Source organism: Hyaena hyaena, unplaced genomic scaffold, assembly GCF_003009895.1.
Source record: "Hyaena hyaena isolate Hyena2069 unplaced genomic scaffold, ASM300989v1 scaffold_201, whole genome shotgun sequence".
NCBI lineage: Eukaryota > Metazoa > Chordata > Mammalia > Carnivora > Hyaenidae > Hyaena > Hyaena hyaena.
The window spans coordinates 2,314,074-2,336,857 of record NW_024080833.1 but is presented as its reverse complement, the minus strand read 5'-3'; the positions used below and the strand labels follow the sequence as shown (position 1 = coordinate 2,336,857).

Sequence of the window (22,784 nt, the reverse complement as noted above, 5' to 3'; positions counted from 1 at the left end):
TGCTTGCTACTGTCAGGGGGGCTTCACGCCCTTTGTCCCGCTCTCTCTGCCCCTCCCCTGCTTGCGCTCTCTCAGAAATAAATATTTAAAAATATATACATTAAAAATTCCAGTAATAAAAAAGAATCTGAAAATTCCGGAGTGCACTGAGGGAATATTTTCGTATCTCCCTGCTTTTTGTTTGTTTTTGTGTGTGGCAGGGAATGGCCACTTTCTAAAATCTTGTCATTTGTCACTGCAATCAAGGATTCACTGTGCTTCCCCTGTATACGGACAGCAGATCTTTACGGAGGATTCGCGAACGTTCTGTTTGCCCGTTTCAGCATTCCTGGAGCCTGGAGCAAGCGTCCTCTGACCCCCCTTCTGGGCGCAGAAGGACCGGTTTTTCATTCGCGACGGGGTGCGGGGGCTTCCAGAAGAATCTGGTAACTAATCAGCCATCTGCTCACCGCGCAGCGAAAACTGGAAGGGCCTGGATAACGCGAAGAAAACACCAGGCGTCGACGTCCAGAAACTGTCCTAAAAAATCCCGTATTTGGGGAGAGACGACTACACGCGGGAAAATTCACAGCCGGGAAGGCGACGCTCCAGGTCCGACGCGCGCCCTCCACGCGGGTGGGCGTAGGCGCGCTCTTCCCGCCTGCGTCCTGGGAAACCGCGGCCTGACGGGGCGGGGCGCGCGGCGTGCGGGCCGGCGCGGGGTGTTCTCGGCGGCCGTCTGCGCCTGCGCCGCGCCACCGCGCCCCCGCGCCCCGCAGGGAGGGAGGCCCGGATGGAGGACGCGGAGACGCGCCGTTGCTATGGCAGCTGGGGCCCGGCCGCCGAGGGAGCGGGGGCCGGGGTCTCCCTCGCCCGCCTGTCGGAGCTTAGAAGGCGGAGGTGAGAACTGCGCCGGCCGCCCGTGCGACCCCGGCCGCCGCGTCTCACACAGGCAGGAGGGGTCCAGAGGGAGAGCAGGGAAGGAAGGTGCGGAGATAGTCGTGGCGGCGATGTTTCCCGAGGGGACGGGGCCGAGCGTCGGGGGCGTCCGGGAGGAAGCGTGCGCGAGACGTCTGGCGCCGGAGTCCCGCGTCCAGCGAGCCCGCGGGGGAGGCGGGCAGCACCCCGCGTGGCTTTCTGTGAGGGGAACCCCTCCGAGGGTAGCTTCGTCTCCCGCTTTTGTCATCTTCTTTCCCGTCCCCAAGTTCTCGTCCCTGGGAGAAAAGAGTCACTCCTGAAACGGTGGCTCCCATGAAGAGGCTTAGGTATTCATTTAGGCGACGGTTCCTGGGGAGCCTGGATACAAATTAGAATGATCACCTAATGTTTGTAAAGTATTATTATTGTCATACTTGTGACAGTATGAATTTAAGATTCTTTTTTTAACTCATGGGGTTACCGTTCGGAAGGATGCAGCAGGAAGAACGGGCCAGGTGGTCTCACGGTGTTCGTAGGCTTGGCTTTTGCTTAAGCGCTTGTTTTGTGTTCAAACAGGCTGTCTTTGACGTTCCTTGGATTCTCTTCGGTGTTAAACAAACGTATGTTTAAAAGGCTATGAGATAAGACTGGGGTCAGTGAATGGGAGTAAACTATTTTCACAGGTCTGCGTCCTGACAGAAAGTTGTCAAAAGTGTGCATGCAGACTTCGCTGAGACTCACACACGCTAAAGCGTCTGCAGTCACAGGCCCACGTGGGAGTTAGCAGACACCCCGGAGGAAGGAATTAATTTGTCTCTTATTCTAGTTAACCTATTAAGAGGGCGGTTCTTATCCAGGCCACTTATGTAGATTTTTTACTGCTGATAAACCCTGAAATTTAAATGTGTGAAACTCAGGAGGAGTAAGTGCTACGGATTCAGTTGGTGTAAAATGTGTTTTTGTTCCAGTATGTTGAGTGTGCACCATATGGCCAGGACCCTGGGGATGATGATTGAAAGAACTGAAGGGGATTGGATATCCTGTGACGCATTTGAAAAAGTCTTAAGGGACTTGGTAACAAGAGTTTATGATTTATGTTCTTTGTTTACTTGGCAACCGGCCACGAAGTTTTTGAAGGGACAGGAAAAGGGGACAGGAAAAGAACGGCGGTACAAATTTAATGCATCTTCATTTACGTCTTAGAGTCACTTCAAACTGTGGCTTTTTCTCTTTTTAATTATTGCATAATTGTACGATTTAATAACACCTAGTGTGTTTGATTTTTTCATTTTATTTTTATTGATTATGCTGATTCTGTCTTTTAAATTTGAGCTTTCACATGGGTGAGCTTCTTTGTAAATATAAAAGCACAGCTATGAAAGTCCTCCGGCAACGATTTTTTACAAATTCAGAACTATATTTATTATAAAATTAAAGGAGAGTACTGAAGAGCTCCATAGAAATCTTATTCTAACAATTAGTTATGTAACCTAAACATCTTAGTAAACTCCAAGATCCCTGGTCTGAAAAGAAAGCTGATTATGCTAAGCCACTTGTGACTGTGAAAACCAGTATTGTTTCTATCAGTATTTTGGATCACAGTGAGTTTTAGTGTGTTCTAATCATCCACGGTGCACTTACTTTCAATTAGTACATCGTTAGACATAACAGTTGATGTGGTTTAGCCTGTCTCGTGGCCAGGCAGTGGTAAAGAAACTCACTCGGAAGTATTGGTTTGGTTTCTCTAGGTTACCTCAAAATATTATTGCTCTCAACCTTTACTTTACAAATTACTGAAACTTTACTTTGAGTTCTTTAAGAAAGTCCATTTTGTATTCTTAGTTTAAAAGAAATAACTATCTAGAAGGGATTGTAATCTAACACGTTGGGAATAGTTTTAATTATCGAGGTGAATAATTAGGTTGAATGATTTACATTCATGTACATAAAACTAACTTCCTCTTGAGAAGGGGAAGGGTACCAATACCAAACACCACGCTAAGGAAAGATGACATTTCAATGAAACAGACCAGAATTTTTTAAGTCTTGGATTTCAGAGGCCCAGATCATTTGTTTTCAATTAAGTTTATCATGCTACTATGCATTTCCTTTTAAATTCTCTTGCTTTTCATGAGTTGGCAATTATTTGCTTATTTGCAGCTTATAAAAAGTTTAAAATAAATCTTAGGGGTCCTCCAGTTTTTGCTAAAGCTCTTTGTCATTGACAGGGAATGCAACACTTCTTTTTTTTTTATTTATTTTTTTATTTTTATTTTTATTTTTATTTTTATTTTTATTTTTTTTTATTTCTAGGAGAGAGAGAGAGAGAGACAGCGTGAGCAGGGGAGGGTCAGAGAGAGAGGGAGTCACAGGCTGAAACAGGCTCCAGGCTCCGAGCTGGCAGTCAGCACAGAGCCCGACGCGGGGCTCGAACCCACGAACCGCGAGATCATGACCCAAGCGAAAGTCGGACGCTTAGCCGACTAAGCCACCCAGGCGCCCCTCTTTTTTTTTTTTTTTTTAATTTTTTAAAATGTTTTATTTATTTCTGAGACTGAGAGCCAAAAGGATGCCCAGGGAGGGTCAGAGAGAGAGGGAGATACAGAATCTGAAACAGGCTCCAGGCTCTGAGCTGGCTGTCAGCACAGAGCCCGACATGGGGCTTGAACCCACGAACCGTGAGGTCATGACCGGAACTGAAGTCGGATGCTTAACGGACTGAGCCACCCAGGTGCCCCAGGAATGCAACGCTTCTAATAGGCAACTTACTTTAGGACAAGTTTGCAATATAAATTCCGTTTTAAATTGCCAAAATTTGTCCTTGCGTTTCCAGCCCTTGACTAGTTTTTCTATTTGAAGTTGAACTTCAAATGGCAGCAGCCATTTGAATAATGTAAAGCAGGTGTCATGACTCTTTGATTTTCTCTTCTCTAGGGTAATATTCCTAGGGCATTCCTCTGAGCCTGGTTTTCAGGCATTTTACTCCCATAGCCAACCCTGAAGATGAGATTTCTGTAGTTCTTTTGAAACTGGACCTGAAATTCTATGTGCATTTAGACAGCGTTGCTCTTTCTGTTTTTGTTTAATAGTGGGTAATGTTCAGGTTATTATTATATATTTGCCTTTATGACAATTAGATCTACATAAAGTTCTCCCTCAACCCTGTCTTGAACAGATAACCTGACATCAGACTGATCCCTTCTCACTCCTTCCAGATTCTTCTTCAGGAACACATTATGTCAGGCCACAGTGCACAATTTCATGCAATTCCATGTTTGTTTGCTCTTTCTCCTGTTGTTCTCTTTATCTGAAATAACTGATGGACTCTTGTCCTCAGTATGTATATAGGAATATTGTAGGTATTCAACAAAGGTTCATCAAAACTGTACATATATACACATACATATGGTATGCTCACATACATATACAGACACATTATAGGTGAAGATTTATTCACTTCTTTTGTTTGAAAAATTATAGACAAAACAGTTAGCAGGGTGAGGAACTGACCTCAATCTATAGATAACTTTAGCTTTGTTCTCTTAAAAGTGACTGGATTTACACACCATTTTCATAAACACGAACGTTTACCAGACCTCCCTATTTATTTGTCACTGATAATGGGTACTATTAGGCATCACATTTTATTTTTTTTTTAATGAAAAATATAGTTCAGAGAGTTGAAAACAGTTTGACTTCTGCGGATATTAACATTTACCGTAGTTGAAAATCAGATGTTACTTAATTGAAAGCTCTCAGATCACAAATTATAACTATGCCCTATAAACTAGTAGGATTGAAACATTGAGGGTAGGAAGTGATACTCAGGTTTCTCCCACTGTTTGAGAGTTTGCTTTACACTTTTCTTTTACAAAAGACCCACATTAGTACCTGTTTTTGTTCACTGAATGAAATCTGAAGAGGATTTTTGCTTTTATGAAAAGGTAATTGCTTCTTTGCTTTCTGCCATGTTGGCTTTCAAAAGGTTTCGTTGGAATGCTCTGCTTTCAGAGAGCAGAGGAAGCCTGTCATTTGTTTTTATTTCAATATAAGACAATGTTAATGAGTATGACTTAAAAGCTGTGTCATCTGCTTTGACCTGGGCAAGGAGTTTTAATGATTGGCAGGGAGGGGTGTGGAAAATCCTCCTCTAAGCCTCAGAGAGTCTCTTTGTAAATCAGGGTTTCAGGAATTGGGTGGAGGGGGATGGTTTTTAGAGTGGTAGATCTAGAAAACGTCTGGCCATTGAAGGTCCCTCTTTCAGGGTATACAGATAGTATGTTTATTTGGAACATCTCATGCTTTGTGTTTCTATGTGTTGGTTAGCTTATTACATTAAACTCCATTCTCCACTCTTCCCCTAAAGTGGGCATAACATATACCTTGTCTTTTTAAATCTTACAGCATTATTCTTTAATAAACAGAAAATGGATGAAAGTAAAGATATGGACTCAAAAGAAAGTGGAGACTATGAAGATGACTTTGAAAAGGACCTGGAATGGTTAATTAATGAAAAAGAAAAAAGTGGTGCCAGCATAATAGAGGTATATATAAATTGCAAAAAGCATTCTTAATAATTACATTAACAGAGTGCTTTGTAATTCTTCAAGAGTTTTGCATATATTATGTCCTCTAAACCTCCCAAAATTCCTTTGATATACACGGACGGAACAAGTATCATTATTTCCGCCTTACAAATGAGAAAATGGAGACATTAAGAGTTTATATGTTGTATCCTAAGGCAAGAGATAATTAGTGAGAGAACAGGGATTAATTTAGCACTTAATAAAGTTTAAATTATAGTTAAAAATGGGAGTGCCTGGGTGTCTCAGTTGATTAAGCTTCTGACTTCAGCTCAGGTCATGATCTTGCAGTTTGTGAGTTCGAGCCCTGCATTGGGCTCTGTGCTGACAGCTCAGAGCCTTGAGCCTGCTTTGGATTCTGTGCCTCCCTCTCTTGCTCATGCTCTGTCTCTCTCTCAAAAATAAATGTTTAAAAAAACTAAAATAATAATTGAAAGTTATAATTTATGTAATATAAATGATTTATTGCATCAAAAATAAAAACAAGTACAATTAATTTCTACTTTCGATAAACTTGGAAAAATCATGGAATTATACTTTTTTTTTTTTTTTTTAAATATTTTTATTTATTTCTAGGAGAGAGAGAGAGAGAGACAGCGTGAGCAGGGGAGGGTCAGAGAGAGAGGGTGTCACAGACTGAAACAGGCTCCAGGTTCTGAGCTGGCAGTCAGCACAGAGCCCGACGCGGGGCTCGAACCCACAAACCGCGAGATCATGACCTAAGCGAAAGTCGGACGCTTAACCGACTAAGCCACCCAGGCGCCCCCATGGAATTATACTTTTAACATAAATGAAAATAAAGCAGATCCTCAAAAAACATGGTCTTTTGGCTAATATTTGAAGCCCTTAGACTGAATTAGCTCCTCAGGGGAATGTATATAGAGAAAAATGTAGAGAGTCAAAACTGAGCCATAGGAATACCATAGAAAACAGTGGACCCATTAAACATGATCATACAGTATTTATGAGACACATAGAAGGGAAATCCAGGAAAATGAAACTGTTCCTGGATCATGGACAGTTCTTTCTCTCTTTACATATTATATATATATTTATGCATATGTAGTGTATATGTGTGTCTCTATATAATTTGTGTGTGTATACATGTGCATATATATTCATACATGTATATATTCATATGCATATATGTATGAAATTAGAGTCAATAAATAGGGAAGTAATAAAGAAAAGATGTAAGACAGCTATAAGAATAGGTGACTTTAGAGGGACAGCGATCTAAGTAATTGCAACAGAAGTCAGATTTAAGAAGGTTAAGAAAAAGAATATGAGAAAAAGAAGACAGTAAGTTTTACATCACAAACTTCTCTTAAGTTCCATTTGCTTTCTTATACATTGGAGAGGAGAAATGGGATAATATTTGGAAAAGACAACAGTGAAAAGTAAAGATTTTTCTGAGATGGCCTTTAAATGGGAGTTTTATGTATCTTTAGCAGAAAAATAGTAAGAATGAGTAGAGGCAGAGATACCCCAGAGTGGTAAGTTCCAATCTCATGGCTGGAAGGGTATGTGATCCAAAGCACAGAGTGCTAGAATTAGAAAAGAGATAGTGATGATTCATTGCTTCATTTCTTAATTCATTCAGAAAATATTAATAATCACCTACCATGTATCAGAGGCTGTTGTGGGTGTTTGGGATACAGCAGTGGTCAAAACAAAGGGCTCTCGTCAATCTTACTCATTCTCGTGGGTGGTTATAATCACTTCTTCCTGTGAGGCTGCCAAGGAAAAATGGATGACAGATATAGAGACATGGATAAGGGCTGGGGTGGAATCTCACTGTAAAAAGTGGTAGTTATATTGCAGTGGGGTTTTCATTTTTTTGTTTCTTTGGCTTCTTTTGCAGTGGGTTTTAAAAAATTAAAACCAAAGAAAATTAGGAAACAGATACTGTCAGAATGAACAATGAATCAAATACAGCTTAAAAAACCCCAATTACAATGCAGAAATCTTAGTTTAATCTTACTTACTTGTTAGACGTTTTAACGGGCCAGGTTTATTTGCTTATCAGACGTCTGGCAATGCTGTGCAGGGTAGGAAGGGGCAGCTATCAGAAAAGATGACCTTTAAGCATGTAAAAGAGGAAGGGAATTTTATGAGTTTGAAGAGAGCAGCAGGTGGTAACTCCCGTAAAATTGTTTCAGGAGGGAGAGAAGTGTCCGAGAAAAAGAAAAAACTACTGTAGGGGGAAAGTGTTTCTGTTTGGTCGCTGAGTATGTATGTATGTGGGAAAGATGTTAGATAAGAAGCCTTTAATTAGAAACAGCAGGTGTAGAGCAGGGTTTGGTGATGTGATGATACTGATCTATGGTTCACATGGAACTATGCTTTTTTAATATAAGTTTATGATGGTGTTTAGCATAGACTGTTGGAGCCTTGGAGAATAGTTAGGAAGGAAAATGTCATCTGGAGATAAAAATTGACTGGAATTTGGATCCAGATCCTGCAGAAAATGGCAGCAGTAATAATCTGAAAAGATTATTATAGAGTCTCAGAATGATTAGAACTTGACTAAAGACTGAGGTTGTAATGGTCCTGGGGAGAAAGATAGTTTTTTGAAGAATACAAATATTATAAGAGAAAACATTAAAAAAAATTTTTTTTCTGAAAATTTAAAGTTAAGAATATTTTATAGAGGAGGCATATTAACATAATAATGTACTATTTGTAGTTACCTTTTCATTAGCATAAAACTTTTTAAAATGTTAATATAGCCCCTAGCAACATCCAATTCAGATTTAGCATTAAATTTTCCCTAAAGTGCTATTGTCACATGCATTTCCCTTGGGGTGCTCATAAATATTAGTTAGAATATTATGAGCACAGTAAAAGTAAGAAGCATGTAAATTTTCCCATTCACTAAATGTATGGCATGATTATGGAAACGCATTTTGGATTGTCTACATGTAAATGGACAAAGAGTCTCAATTTTTACTGAAAAAGAGAACCTCATATTATTTTTTTTAGATGGCTTGTGGGAATGAAGAGAATATTAATCAAGAATTAAAAGACAATGAAACAGAAACAGAACACACAGAACAGAATTCTGATCCTGACAAATCTTTGAAGGATGAAGTTTCACCAAGAAGAAATGCCTTCATTTCTGTCCCAAGTATTCAACCTTTGGATTCCATATCAGATTCAGATAGTGAAAACTCTTTCCAGGAATCCAGAATGGAGAGCCAGAGAGACCTGGAGGAGGAAGAGGATGAGGAAGTAAGGAGATATATTATGGAAAAAATTGTAGAAGCCAACAAGATTCTACAGAATCAAGAACCTGTGAATGATAAAAGGGAACGAAAACTTAAGTTCAAAGACAAATTAGTTGATTTGGAAGTTCCTCCACTGGAAGACACTGATTCTTACAAAAATCATCTTGAAAATGAAAGTAGTATGTCTGGAAAACTGTCACAGTTATGTATTTCCAATGAATTTGGACAAGAAAATGTGCTCCTGTCACTCACTGATGGAAATTGTGAAGAGAACAAGGATAGGAAAATACTAGTTGAGAGAGATGGAAAGTTTGAACTTCTGAATTTACAAGACATTGAGAGTCAGGGGTTTTTGCCCCCCATTAATACTAATGGTACAGAAAATGAACCTCACCAGTTGTCATCTAGGTCTTCCAACTCAAATGTCAATGGTGTCAACAAAGAAGAGCCTATAGCAATGATTCATGCTGTTGCTCATTCATCAGCAGAAGAGCCACTGGCTTACATCCCTCAGCCACCAACCAACCCCAAGACACGTCCAAGCTCTGCTGCCAACTCAGATCGAAGTAAGGGGAACGGGAAACCCAGTCACAGAACACAGTCTGCAAATACCTCTCCAGTGACCTCAACATATTGTCTTTCTCCTCGACAGAAAGAACTGCAAAAACGGCTAGAACAAAAGAGAGAAAAGCTAAAGAGGGAGGTGAGGCCATAAGTGGGCATCATATTGAAAGCAGAATATATTTTCATGTTTTATAAATGCAGTGGGAATTGAAATGGTCCCTCAAAGTACTGGATATATTTGCTTGCTTGTTTTGTTTTTCTATTGTTAGATTAAGTGGTTAAATATTAAGAATGCGGATTTACTGGGTAAACACCATGATTATGTTGGTCCTTTCTTGGAAGAATCACAGAGCATAGTAATGAATGACTCATGTTAGAGGTAGAGATATCAGTGATGACATCATCAGATCCTTTTTTTAAAGATGAGACTCAGAGAAGTGACTGCTGAAAGTAATCTTGATGTGAGCAGGTGAAAATCAGGTGTCAGATGGAAAAATGAAGGCACAAATTTGTTGGAGCTTAGGAGGCAATAGGTAGATTTGGATTATAATTCTCTGACTTATGTGTGTGTGTGTTTTCACATATTCTTCCATGCCTATAATTACTTGATTTCAGAGATTTTAGTTTTATTTTAAGAATAGAGCCTGATAACCTTAACAGAGTATTTCCAAAATGCCATATGGAATCCCAGATGATAATGATGATGATGATGATGACAGTGATCTGGTTCTGTGAATCAAGAAGCGGCTGTGAGGTAACCGAAGCATTTCTCTGGGGTCTTAGGGATTGCAATCCAGGAGACAGAGAGTCAACCTAAATCAAAAGTGTGCTCTGAATAGTGAGCTAGTGAGTAGGGAGTGCAGGCCTATAAAGGCAAAAACCACAAGTCTACATAACTTGTTTTGAAAGAATTATGATTGGTGATGGCAGAGTTTAAACTGACGAGCTAATACACATAGTCTGGCCAACAGATGTTACATTATCTCTATTTCCATCCGAAGTACAAGAATGTGTCTCACCAGGTGGTCAGGGTTGTGGTTGACAAGTTGCAGTTGACAAAAGTCAAAAGATCAGGTGGACTGAGAATTGAAACAGTGAACTTGAAATAGGAGACAATGCATAGGCCCCACTTCTTCAGTGTTCTTTCAACTCTATTTTGAGTGACTCTCTTAGCAATGCTGACTTCGTTTTGAATCTTCTTCCACCTTTCCCCCTTCTGATCAAGATCTTTCTGGCAGGAAAACATCAGTGACAAATTTTTATGATCACGCAGCCCTATTTCATTATTAAAGTGGTTGGCAACCTGCAATTTGCTCGGGGCCCCTCACGTACTTTGGAGGGTGGAATCTCATAGTGCTTGTTACTTGATATGTTCAACAAGCATGAGAGGTGAGAGTCTTCCATCCACACCTGAGTAACAAAGCGGTTTGAGAAAATAAGACCTAGAAGTCATTTAGATTCTCCTTTCTTTTCAGTCAAAGGGTACATCTGATGGATGGTTTTGAGTCTTTGAACAAACGTTATCTGAGTTCTGACAGGATTTGTAACATTGGCTATGAAAGCAATGACAGTGGGATAATAATGGGTATAGAACAAATTAAAACAATGATAAGATAGCTTGTAACCCAGGTCCCAGTTCTGATCAGGAGTTAACTAAAAATATCTGAGAATCTGAAATCCAGCCACCCAAAGGTTTTAGAGGGTGAGATTCCCCTGAGTGATTTAGAAAGCTTAAAAATCTTAGCAGTTTCTAATTCCAAGTGACAGGAAGCCTTATCCACATACAGCAAGAAGTGTTAGTGATGACTCTTCCTTGGATAACAAGTAAATAACCTACTGCTGTGCTATTATTGAGGATAACATGAGATAGAGTTTATAAAGATTTGCCCTGGCTCTAATATCTTGGGCAATGGACCTGGAAATTCTGCTGATGGTCCAAGAGAGATTTCTAATCATGGACTCATTCCAAGCCAACAACTGAAGATCCTCCCAAATTGGGCCCCTGTACAAAGGTTCTTCTTTCCTGGGAGATCATAGCCTTGAGAATGCCCACAACTATTATCTTTATATTTAGAGGGGTTGTCAACTGGATAATCATTTTCTTTTAGTTTTTTTAGTGGAGAGACTTCTTTTACTTCTATGATTAGTTCCTATATGGTTATCCTTTAGTAATTAACTTAAGGACAGATAAAAGGGAAGTTAGATATCCCAGGCGGCATTGCTCTGCCATTCTCCAGCTGTCTAGGCAAGCAGATGCCCAAGATTGTCCCCTGTAAGTGCAGATGAAAATGTATCCTGTAGGGGTGCAAAGCGTCTCTGCTTAGATCTGGTTATGGACTCCTTTACTGGTATAGAGGGCCTGATAGGAGAAAACCAGGGATCTATTTTATTTGAGCAGACAGAAAGGGGGTGGCTGTGTGATTCAGATCTTAGCTGAAAGAATCTTTTGTACGGGGGAGTCTTGCAGCTACAAGTGTCTGTTGAGGAACACGTGTTATTTGTGCCTTGGCACGTCTGCAAGAGCCAAGTAGAGGAGGTTTCTGGCTCTTGATAAACGGTTCGATCATTAGAATGTTTTTCTCCAGCATTTTGGGGTGGTTAAAGTGAAGCAGAGGGTGTTTTCTTTCCTGGGAGGCCAGATTATTTTAACTTGATAGGTGAGGTCAGAGGGGACAATCTAGTTTACAGTGAAATTACGGAGAAGAGTGAAATTATAAATGAGTTGCCCAAGAGTTTCCTGATCCCCCACAGGGGGCTGGGAATGACATACTCAGTAGCCAGAAGGGTTACCCGGGAGAGCTTGCTGTAGTTTGGGGTGTTTGAATTATGGCTTTGTCTACCATTTAGTTCCTCTAATTAGGGTAATAATAAGCAAGAGCAGAAAGCATCTCATGTTTTAAAAACAATCAAACTCAAGTAATCAGAATCACTGGTAGAAGTAGGATTAACCAGAGTGCTGAAGTGCCTGCTACAAGGGTTATTCCAAATATTTCATGAACATCAGGCATTAGTAAGAGTCTGTTGTGAGGTTATACAAGCCTGGTCATGACTCTTGGGAAAGCTGTCTGTGTACTTCAGGTGCTGTCTGCTTCTCATCCAGACTCTTGCTTTTGAGTGAATCTGGATATTTTTAGTTTGAGATCTCTTGTGGATGGGGATGTCCAGTCAGGTGAGGATGGCTTTTTTTTTTTTTTTTTTTAAATAAGAACTGTGAATCCATGGGTCAATGCCTTTAAGTTTAGCAGCATAGAGGTTAGTTAAGAATACTTAATATGACCCTTCCCAGTGAGGTTGGAGGGCATCCTTGTGAGGGTGACATTTCCAGTAAGCAAATGTCCAGGTGGGAGGTTATGATGTTGAAGATGTTTATCTCCCAGGAGTGTGTTGGGGAAGGATTGCTGTATGAGCTCGGTATTAGTTTCAAGTACTTTGATAAGATCTTTGCAGTAGATTAGTGGATTTCCTTTCCATAGTAGGCCATCCTCATAGGTGTTCAGATAATGATTTCAAAGGAAGATAATTCATGTGTATCAAACAGAGTGGATCTTAGGTTAAATAATATCAAATATAGACCAAAGCAGACTGAAAGATGCAGTAAGGTTTGCCACTGGGTCTTAATTATTCCATTTGTTTGTTCTACAGTGGCAGAGTGTTGGGGATGATATGTGCAATGAAAATGTTGTAATGTTGGCCAGATGTGGCAAATGGCCTTTAATATTTATTTTGTGAAATAGCTCCCTCAGTCATTGTGAAGTTCGGGGGTACACCTCAGTTTGGGATTATTTTCTGCAATAATTTTTTACCATGGAGCTGAAGCCATACTCCATGACTAGGAAAGGGTTCTGCACAATGAGAAAACATACAGGCCATTACTAGAACATACTTGTGTCTTTGAGATGGTGGCAGCTGGGTAAAATCCAACTGCCATATTTCAAAGGGCGCAGAGGGTAAGAGAAGATATCTCTGTCATCAGAAGGTAAGGGTTTAGAAGGCAGGGTTTAGAGAATGATAGTTCGAAATGATGACATTTGGGGAGACAGCAAGAGAGTTTCATAAAAGGTTAATCTGCTGGAGGACAAATGCCAAATATAATGAATCTCATTCTCATAATGGAGTTTGTAAAGGGGGTTGCTTATTTTCATGACATACATTTTATTTAAGTTATTTATTTATTTATTTTTTAAGTTTATTTATGTTGAGAGAGAGGTGTGAGAGGGAGAGGCGGATGGAGAGGGAGAGAGAACCATAAGCAGGCAGGCGGAGCCTGACACAGGGCTCAATCTCAAGAACCATGACATTATGACCTGAGCCAGAATCAACAGTCACATGCTTAACTGACAGTTGCCTAGGTGCCCCTATGACATACATTTTATTTTTTTATTTAAAACATTTAAAAATGTTTATTTATTTTTGAGAGAGAGAGAGAGCATAAGCATGGGAGGGTCAGAGAGAGAGGGAGACATGGAATCTGAAGCAGGCTGCAGGCTCTGAGCTGTCAGCACAGAGCCCGACATGGGGCTTGAACTCTCAAACCATGAGATGCTTAACCGACTGAGCCACCACCCAGGCACCCCTGTCATACATTTTAAAATGATGACTAATAACATTATATCAGGAAACAATCAGATTTCTGGGAATTTCACACAGAATTTGGAACATTGTATAGATGTTACATAAAGGAAGTTTAGTATTATTTCTTATTTGACAATGCTTCCCATGTGATTTTAACGTATCAAATAAACCTAATAGGTCCTATGGAATTTTCCAGTTCAAAAAGACTTTATTTAGAAGTTGATTTGAGGGAGTTTGTAAAAAATATCAAAAGGTTTGGATACTTGAGCCAGTAGGATAACAGAAAATTATAAAACAATATTTAATTATCCATTTAATCAAATTAATTTTCAGGGACAAATACAGGGAAAATTACAATTAGCTATAAAAGCCTTTGCTGGTCTTAATAGAGAAGAAGACTCAGTTTTCCCAAGTTATCAAAGATGTGATAAAGACAAAACATAGAACCTGTTTCCGAGGCAGATTACCCTGAAAGTAAAGAAACTTTGTCTGTACAATCTCTTATTAAGAGCAGGCTATCAATCTGAGAAAATTTGTCCTTTCAACAGAGAAAACCAAAATTTCGCACTAGTGTACTTTTGATATCGAAACTGAACTTTAAATGCATTCATTTTAATCTTGGCCAGCTTGATTACATATGAAGTTCCTTTTCCAAGATTTCTTTCTTATAAACCTTCTAGAACTTTCTGTGTCTATTTTAGTTTGTCTCTTGTTCGTTCTCTTTCTGCAATAACCAGCCTTTCTTTATGATAAAATCAGTTTCATTTCCCTCAACAAAATGCATTTCTTCCCCACACCGTCTTTTACCAAAAACACACACCCTGCTTTCCTCTCCTAGTTTCCATTTACATATACAGTCGTTTTCTTTCATCCTTGTTGAATTTTAGTAGTTTTACTTTCAAAAATGCTAAATAGAATTTTTAACCCTTAGGGTCTTAATTCCTAGTAAAAACTAAGAAACAATTGTGGGCAGGTACATTTATACATATGTTTCATCATTTCATAATTTTTATAAGTCACTTTTTTAAAGTTTATTTATTTATTGAGAGAGAGAGGAAGGGAACAGGGGAGAGGCAGAGAGAAAGAATCCCAAGCAAGCTCCACACTGCCAGCATGGGGCCCAACAAGGAGCTCGAACTCCCAACCCTGAGATGATGACCTGATCCGAAATCAAGAATCAGACACTTAACCAACTGAGCCACCCACCTGCCTCTCATTATTCCATAATTTCTATAAGTATATTCCCCCTCAATGTCATTTTAATTTTTTTGCATAGATTTGTTTATTAAATAGACCTAAATATTATATATATTTTTGTCTTTCTGTAAAAAATTTAAAAGCCAAAACTAAATAAACTTTGGTTTAGCAATCGATATCTCAGTATGTTATATATTTTGAAATTATTTAGATGGTTAATGAACATTTGTTATCTAGTTTAATTCAGCATAAACTTTTATCTCATTTAAATTTACTTAAATTTCTTGCCTTTAGTGATTGCACTTGGATTAGAACACTAAACAACTAATCATCATCTTAAGTTATTTCTTTTATTGATAGATTTTGAAACAGAGATAGCATGAGCTTTTATGATAGTAAACCCAGATAGAAAAAGTTGTGTATTTCTATTGCCTCTGATGTTAACTCTGAAGACACTTCCTGCTTTTATTAAACCAGCAAACGTAAACTTGCATTTTTAATTTATTTTTATTTTTTTACTAAAGTTTTAATTCAAATTCCAGTTAGTTAGCATACAGTGTAATATTAGTTTCTGATATACACTATAGTGATTTAACGCTTCCGTGCAACACCCCGTGCTCATCACAAATGCACTCCTTAATCCCCATCACCCATATTACCTATCGTCCCACACACCTCCCCTCTGGTAGCCATCAGTTTGTTCTCCATTAAACTAGCATTTATTTATCAAGAATTATCTCAGATCATGTGAACTTGAAAAATACGTGGGTTAGTGGTTTTTGTATTTCTGGGAATTTTTTGAATACTTAATTTATGTAAGCACTTAATTGTTTTTAATCCAATTAAATGGACCTCTTTTATAAATTAACTTTGTCAATGCCATCAGAGATAGAAAATATCACATCACTGTAACATACATATGTAGGCATACGTAATATATAGATAGTTATAGATAGTAACCTTATAGTTTCATTTTAAAATGCATACCATGATTCAGGCATGATTCAGCTTTTCTCAAAAGAATAGCTGGATCCAAATAGTATTTCTGGCAGATGGACTAAGTTAATTGCTCAGATGACCAAAGTCTTTTACTAAGGATTTTTATTTGTGTGCTGTGAAGATCCTTACAGAGCTGTCCCCAGAGTTCTGGCAAGAAGATTGGAATGAGGAAGTGGAGGAGGGTACCGAGGAGGTGGAGATGGTGCAGAGGGGAAGAGGAAGATGGCCCCAGAGGCAGGTCCTTGGTGCAAGAGGGCTGTTGCATGCCCAGAGACAAAGAAGAAGTTAGGGAACAAGATGTGCCTGATACAATGAAGATAGGTCTTCTTAAAATTGTTTGTTTGCTTCAATTAGTTTAGAAATGGCATTTTATAAAGAGGAGATTTTTAGAATCTTGAATATGTTTCAAACCTTCCAGGTAACAACTGAAATAGGCATCCCATTTGATTGTCTTTATAAGCCTTTTCCAATTGTGCATGCAGGTAAACTAATTTTAGGATAACAAAAGTACCCATTTTAAGCAATGAAGTTTTAAATCATCTTGGGTAATATGATCCAATGGGGCAAGTATTCACAGCAAGAAGGGCCATTTTCCTTAGCATAAATACTGCAGGAGTTACAATAGGGGGCTGATTATTATTTCCCATAACTGAGTACTTACCAAGAACCTGAAACCCAAATATTCCATTCAGAATGAATGAAGATGGAATCCTCCCCTCAAAAATGAGTGAGGACAGAAGCCAGCAACAGAGGACATCCAAATAAAGGCCTGAACCTTGACCAAGATTGGCGGGGGGGGGGGGGGGGGGGGGGGGGGGGGGGGGTGGATTTCACAACCAAGAGGATTTATCACTGTGACTCAAAGCCACCGAAGGTATGTAGGAGTGCAGTGGACTCCTGATACCTTACTCCGATCCAGGGCAACACTGGAAACAGAGGTCAGGTACTTGAGATCCTACCAGCTATGCCAAGTAATGTCGATTAAGAAGAGGCTGTGAAGCAACCAGGGCATTTATTTGGAGTCTTAGGGATTGCAATCTGGGAAACGTCAACCAGAATTGACAGTGCTTTGAAATATGAGTGGGGAGCCCAACTTTATATGTGCAGGCTTATAAAGACAAAACCCACAAGGGTTTTGAAGGAATTAAGGGGGCAGAATTTAAACTATTGAATACACAATTGACTCTTTAGCTAGCAGGTTGTTACATTATCTCTATTTCGGTCCAAAGTAGAAGAGGAGTTTGACATTGTTCTGAGAACTGAGAACAGCGGGGGGCGGGGGTGGGTGGGTGGGGGGTGGGAGGCTGCAATGGTCCTACTTCCTCAAGCCCTTTCAACTGCATTTCGAGTGACTCTCTTAGCAGTGCTGACTTCACCTGGACTCTTGTTTCATAGCTCTTGAATAAAACTGTGTTTCATTAATGAAAACTCCAGGTCCTAAAACTGGTGGATTTTCTCTAAATTAGTTAAATCAGTGCCCTGGTTCTCTGTTTTATTGGATACCTAATGATATTAACCTGAACCACAAACTGTCTGACTGTAAATGCCAGACTTTGGCAGGATCACAGGTAGCTAGAGTTTTACAATTTGAAGAATCCCTAAAGATCCTTTTACAGATAAGAAATCTGTTAATTAAATTTTAGAAGTTTATAAACTTTACCCAAATCACTCAATTTGTTTATAGCAAAATAGGATCCATAATCTGTTTTCTTGGCATCTATTGAGAAATGGTGTAGGAATTATGTAGGAAATTATCAAGGAAATTTCTGATGTTTAAATAAGGAGCCCATATTAGCAGAAAAATTGTTCGAAAAACAAATTAAGGATGTATAACCTATAGAACGCTTAGGCAGGAATCTGAAAAAGTGCACACTAAATAAAGTTTAGCTTGCTTGGGCACTAATACCAGAACTGTAACAGGCAGACCTAGTCTACTTGGTTTAGGTATATGACAGTACTTAAAAGGATCTGCTAACGTAGAACTTTATGATAATACAAAATTACATATGAGAATGAACTATGTAATGTTTGCTGTACACACATATGCATGTACAAGTGCCTTATATATTTCTATAAATATTATACAAGAGGTTTTATATAATTTCAGCATCTTTTCACTAATGAACTGAGTAATCTTGAACTGGTGTGACTCAGAAGTAGTTTTGCTTTTATTTTGATCCTCTTTTCTGGGTGTCACTTAGTCTTGGTGCTGAGATGCACTTTTCTCCTGCCAGAATCCTCAGAACTAATTTCCCTTTGCTTACGCACTTGCCGAAGGCATGGTTTTATTACTTATATACTTGCTCAAGACTGTATGTAAATGCTAAGGCTTTTTCATATTTTTTAATTGGTTTCAGGGGAAGGCTTTCTTTGTTTATGCCCAACAAAATATTTGCTGGGTTGAACTGCTATACTGTATCTATTCTAAGTGCATCATTTCATTGTTTTCTTTGGCAACTGTATTATCTGTACTTTGGCTGAGATCTTCTGTGTAATATCTAAATGTTCCTCCAGAAAGATAATCATCTTACCACACTGTCTGTATTTATGCACGGTATTGTCAGCTGAGGAAAGACACAGAACTGAAACAAAACAAAAGCATTTATTTGAGGTCTCAGAACTGGAATTTGGGGAGTAGAGATTTAAATCGCAACCCACATTACGTCCACTAGCGCACAAAAGTCAAGAGTTTTTAAAGGCAAAAAAGAATGCTTGTATATACGATATTTACAAAGAATTTTGTTTGGTGTTGACAACAGAAATTTAATCTTGGCTACACATAATTGGTTACTGAGGCTATGGCTAAGAAAAAGTAATACTGTAGCAGGTTGCACGTACTGGCTGAGCCCTTGCTATATTGGTAGTGTGGCCCAGTTCAAACATTGCATAAGGCCCACATCCTAATGGCCCCTGTCTCCAGTTTAAAGTCCCTTGACATAAGGTGAGTCCATTTTGTTTCACCTTTCACATTACCCAAGCTCCTTTTTGTAAAAAGAAACTTACAAATAAATGTAAATTTTAATCTTTGATAAATTCACATTTTATGCAAACATTTTTAGGGCTTAGAAAATAGTATATAGGTATTTCTAAATAGAAATCTTCATTTTTTATTCACATGTATGCATATATTTTTATTTAAAAAAATTTTAATGTTTACTTTTGAAAGACACACACACACACAGTTGTGGGGTGAGGGGTGAGGATGGGTAGGGGCAGAGAGAGGGAGACACAGAATCTGAACCAGGCTCCAGGTTCTGAGCTGTCAGCACAGAGCCCAAGGCAGGGCTTGAACTCATGAACTGTGAGATCATGGCCTGAGCTAAAGTCAGACACTCAACTGACTGGGCCACCCTATATATATTTTTTTAAAAGGAGAGTATAACCAGGATTCTGTCACAAAATCATACACACCTTTCCAGGATATCAGTATTTTAAAAGACATTTTGTGCTGTCAATTGGATAGAATTTTTTCTTTCCTTCTTACATTTTGTTCAATCAGAAGGAATTAGAATGGCTTGCTATATTGTTAAATGTAAAGAAAGAACTCTGAATTCCATCATTTGAAGAAAATCAAAGCATGGATTGTACAATTAAGTTCATTTAAGTGCTAAAATTTTAGTATTGGAAGAGACTTGAGAGCTCATTAATTTCATTCCATCTTGTAGATGAGAATACAGAGGTGAAGGGTTTGCCCAAATCAACACAGAGTGATGGCAGCGATTGTCACTCGTCTCCCAACTTTTAGCTCAGTACAGTTTCCACTATGATAATGGTCCTGACATGTTCCACTTTGCTCCTAGTAACTATAGCTCTGTACAACTGGTTTATGTACCTCTCCTCAAGTGTAAAAAATTTCATTTTATAACATTAATTGAATAATTCATATACAAATTCATTTTGTTTGTAAATTTTTCTGTAAAAAATGTCATTTTGGCGGCAGCTGTGTGGCTCAGGTGGCTAAGCGTCTGACTTCGGCTCAGGTCATGATCTCATGGTTCGTGGGTTGAGCCCTGCGTTGGGCTCTGTGCTGACAGCCCAGAGCCTGGAGCCTGTTTCAGATTCTGTGTCTCCCTCTCTCTCTCTGACCTTCCCCTGCTTATGCTGTCTCTTTCTTTCTCTCTCAGAAATAAATAAAACATTAAAAAAATTTTTAATGTCATTTTGTGAATACTAGTTGAAAAATATTTTTTAAAAACTTTTTTTTACATAATTTTTGAGAGAAGGAGCACAGTGTGAGAATCAGAGAGAGAAGGAGACACAGAATCCGAAGCAGGCTCCAGGCTCCAAGCTGTCAGCACAGGGCCTGACATGGGGCTCGAACTTAAACTGTGAGATCATGGCCTGAGCCAAATTTGGACGCTCAACTGACTGAACCACCCAGGCACGCAATTTGAAAAATATTTTTAAACACTGTAATAAAAAATTTCAAACACATGAAGTTACAGTTAATCCTTGTGTGGCCATCACCCAGCTTTAAAAGTCATTGAGATTTTGGCATATTTGCTTCATCTCCTCTGTTTCTTGGCTGATGTATTTTTAAAGCAAGTCCTAGGAAACGCATTATTGCTCACTGTAGATTTTAATATATCTTTCTAAATGATGATTGTAGCATTTTCTTTCATGACCACAATGTCATTTATCACAACAAATCTAACAAAATATAAAAATGTTTCAAACATTTATGGTGCTCCTATAAGACACTATATAGTGCTTCTGGAGTGTGGTGGCCCCCCCCCCTTTTTTTTTTTTAATTTTGCAGGGCTACAATTTGAGGGATTTAATTCCAAAAGTAAACCAGGAAATGAAGGAGAGATTCAAGGATTTCCTGAACAGCATGCGTATATTGTACATCTATGTAATTGTAGAATTTATCTCTACAATTTAATTTATCTGATAAATCTTCATTTTATCCCTAAGCAAATTGGAAAGTTTTAGGAGCAGAGAATGCTAATTTCAGATATCAAAATATATCTCTCAACTCCAATTATTCATATACAATTTTATTAATTTTTTCATGAATGTCTTTTGATACTCTTTCCACCAGGAAGAACAAAGAAAAATAGAAGAAGAAAAAGAAAAGAAAAAAGAGAATGATATGGTATTTAAAGCATGGTTGCAAAAAAAAAGAGAGCAGATCCTAGAAATGAGGAGAATTCAGCGAGCAAAGCAAATTGAAGACATGAATAGCAAGGTAAGTAAAACTTCTGTATGAAAATAAGTTTATACAGATATGAAGGCTGAGTTACAAGAAGAAATGTGAATATCAGAATAAGAACCTCTGGAAAAAGTAGGACAAGTGGTCCAAGAATGGCCCTTGTAAAAGAAGCAACATACAGATGACTTTGCAATTAAATTCTAAGAAAATCAAATGATTCTTATTTTGAATAGACTTTTATAGTACAGAAAATGGAAAACCACCAATATGTTTTTTCAGGATATTTTAATTTTGATATTCAAATAGGACAAAGATAGCACACACACAAACAGAATGGTTCTACTTAAGAATAGACATATGGGGCGCCTGGGTGGCTCAGTCAGTTAAGCGCCCGATTCTTGATTTCAGCTCAGGTCATGATTTCACGGTTCATGGGATGCAGCCCCAAGTTCTCTGTCTGACTCTCTCTTTGCCCTTCCCGTACTTGTGCTCTCTGTCTCTCAAAATAAATAAATAAACATAAAAAATAGTGGACATATAGACAGATGGAGAAAAGACAAATACCATATGATTTCAACTCATATGTAGAATCCGAAAAACTGAACAAAAAGGAGACTCAGATCTACAAATAAAGAGAACAAAGTGATGGTTGCCAGGGCCCAGAGGTGGGGGTAGGGGGAGGGGCAAAATAGGTGAAGGGGAATGGGAAGTACGGGCTTCCTATTATGGAATGAATAAGTCATTGCAATAAAAGGGTCAGCATGAGGAATACAGTAAGTGATATTGTAACAGTGTTGTGTGGTAACAGATGGTAGCTACCCTTGTGGTGAGCTTAGAGAGGGTGATTCACTGTGTCATAAACCTGAAACTAATGTAACATTATTGAATGTCAACTATACTCAAAAAATTTTTTTAAAAGAATGATATATATAAATCTTATATGAAAGCTAACAAATTAAAGACACCAAATTATTTAGTTTTTAAAAATTTGAAACATAGGAAACCAAAGACAAAGCAAAAAGTCATCCATATCCCTACTATTTTTTCCAAAAAGCATATAACAAAAAATTGAAAATTCAGTCCTGTGCCCTACGTATCCTGACTCATCTCCTAGTGATAAGTGCTTTTAAAGTGTGGTGCAAGTCTTCCGAGCCTTATTTATATTTATGGTTTTACAAATCAAAAATTTATTGTGCACTTTGCTTTTTTTCCCCATTTAACGCATCATGGTCATATTTCTAGGTCATTAAATTTAGATATTTCTTTTTTAAAAAAAATCTTTTTTTTCATTTTTTACAAATCGTTTATTGTCAAATTAGTTTCCACATAACACCCAGTGCTCATCCCCATGAGTGCCCTCCTCCATGCCCATCGCCCCCTCCCCTCCACATCCATCAGTCCTCAGTTTTTGTCAGCATTCAAGAGTCTCTCATGGTTTGCCTCTCTCCCTCTCCCCCACCATTTCCGCCCTTCTTCTCCCCCTTGTTCCTCCGTCAAGTTCCTCCTAATCCTCCTATACGTGCAAATATATGATATTTGTCCTTCTCTGCCTGACTTATTTCGCTCAGCATAACACCCTCAGGATCC

At 38.7% G+C, this 22,784-nt stretch overlaps 1 protein-coding gene across 3 annotated transcripts in view; it reads left to right on the top strand.

Annotated features, from left to right (window-relative positions):
* Window positions 1-385: 385 nt before the first annotated feature.
* The window catches only part of CCDC181 (coiled-coil domain containing 181), a 29,502-nt gene continuing 7,103 nt past the window's right edge, over window positions 386-22,784 (top strand). The window contains exons 1-4 of one of the 3 annotated variants that reach the window (XM_039241870.1): window positions 386-879; window positions 5,302-5,441; window positions 8,466-9,413; window positions 21,087-21,233. In XM_039241870.1, coding sequence (XP_039097801.1) covers window positions 801-879; window positions 5,302-5,441; window positions 8,466-9,413; window positions 21,087-21,233 — 1,314 coding nt within the window. In that variant the 5' untranslated portion in view covers window positions 386-800. The remainder of the gene's footprint in view (window positions 880-5,301; window positions 5,442-8,465; window positions 9,414-21,086; window positions 21,234-22,784) is intronic. The other 2 variants (XM_039241869.1, XM_039241872.1) reach the window with 2 other exon arrangements.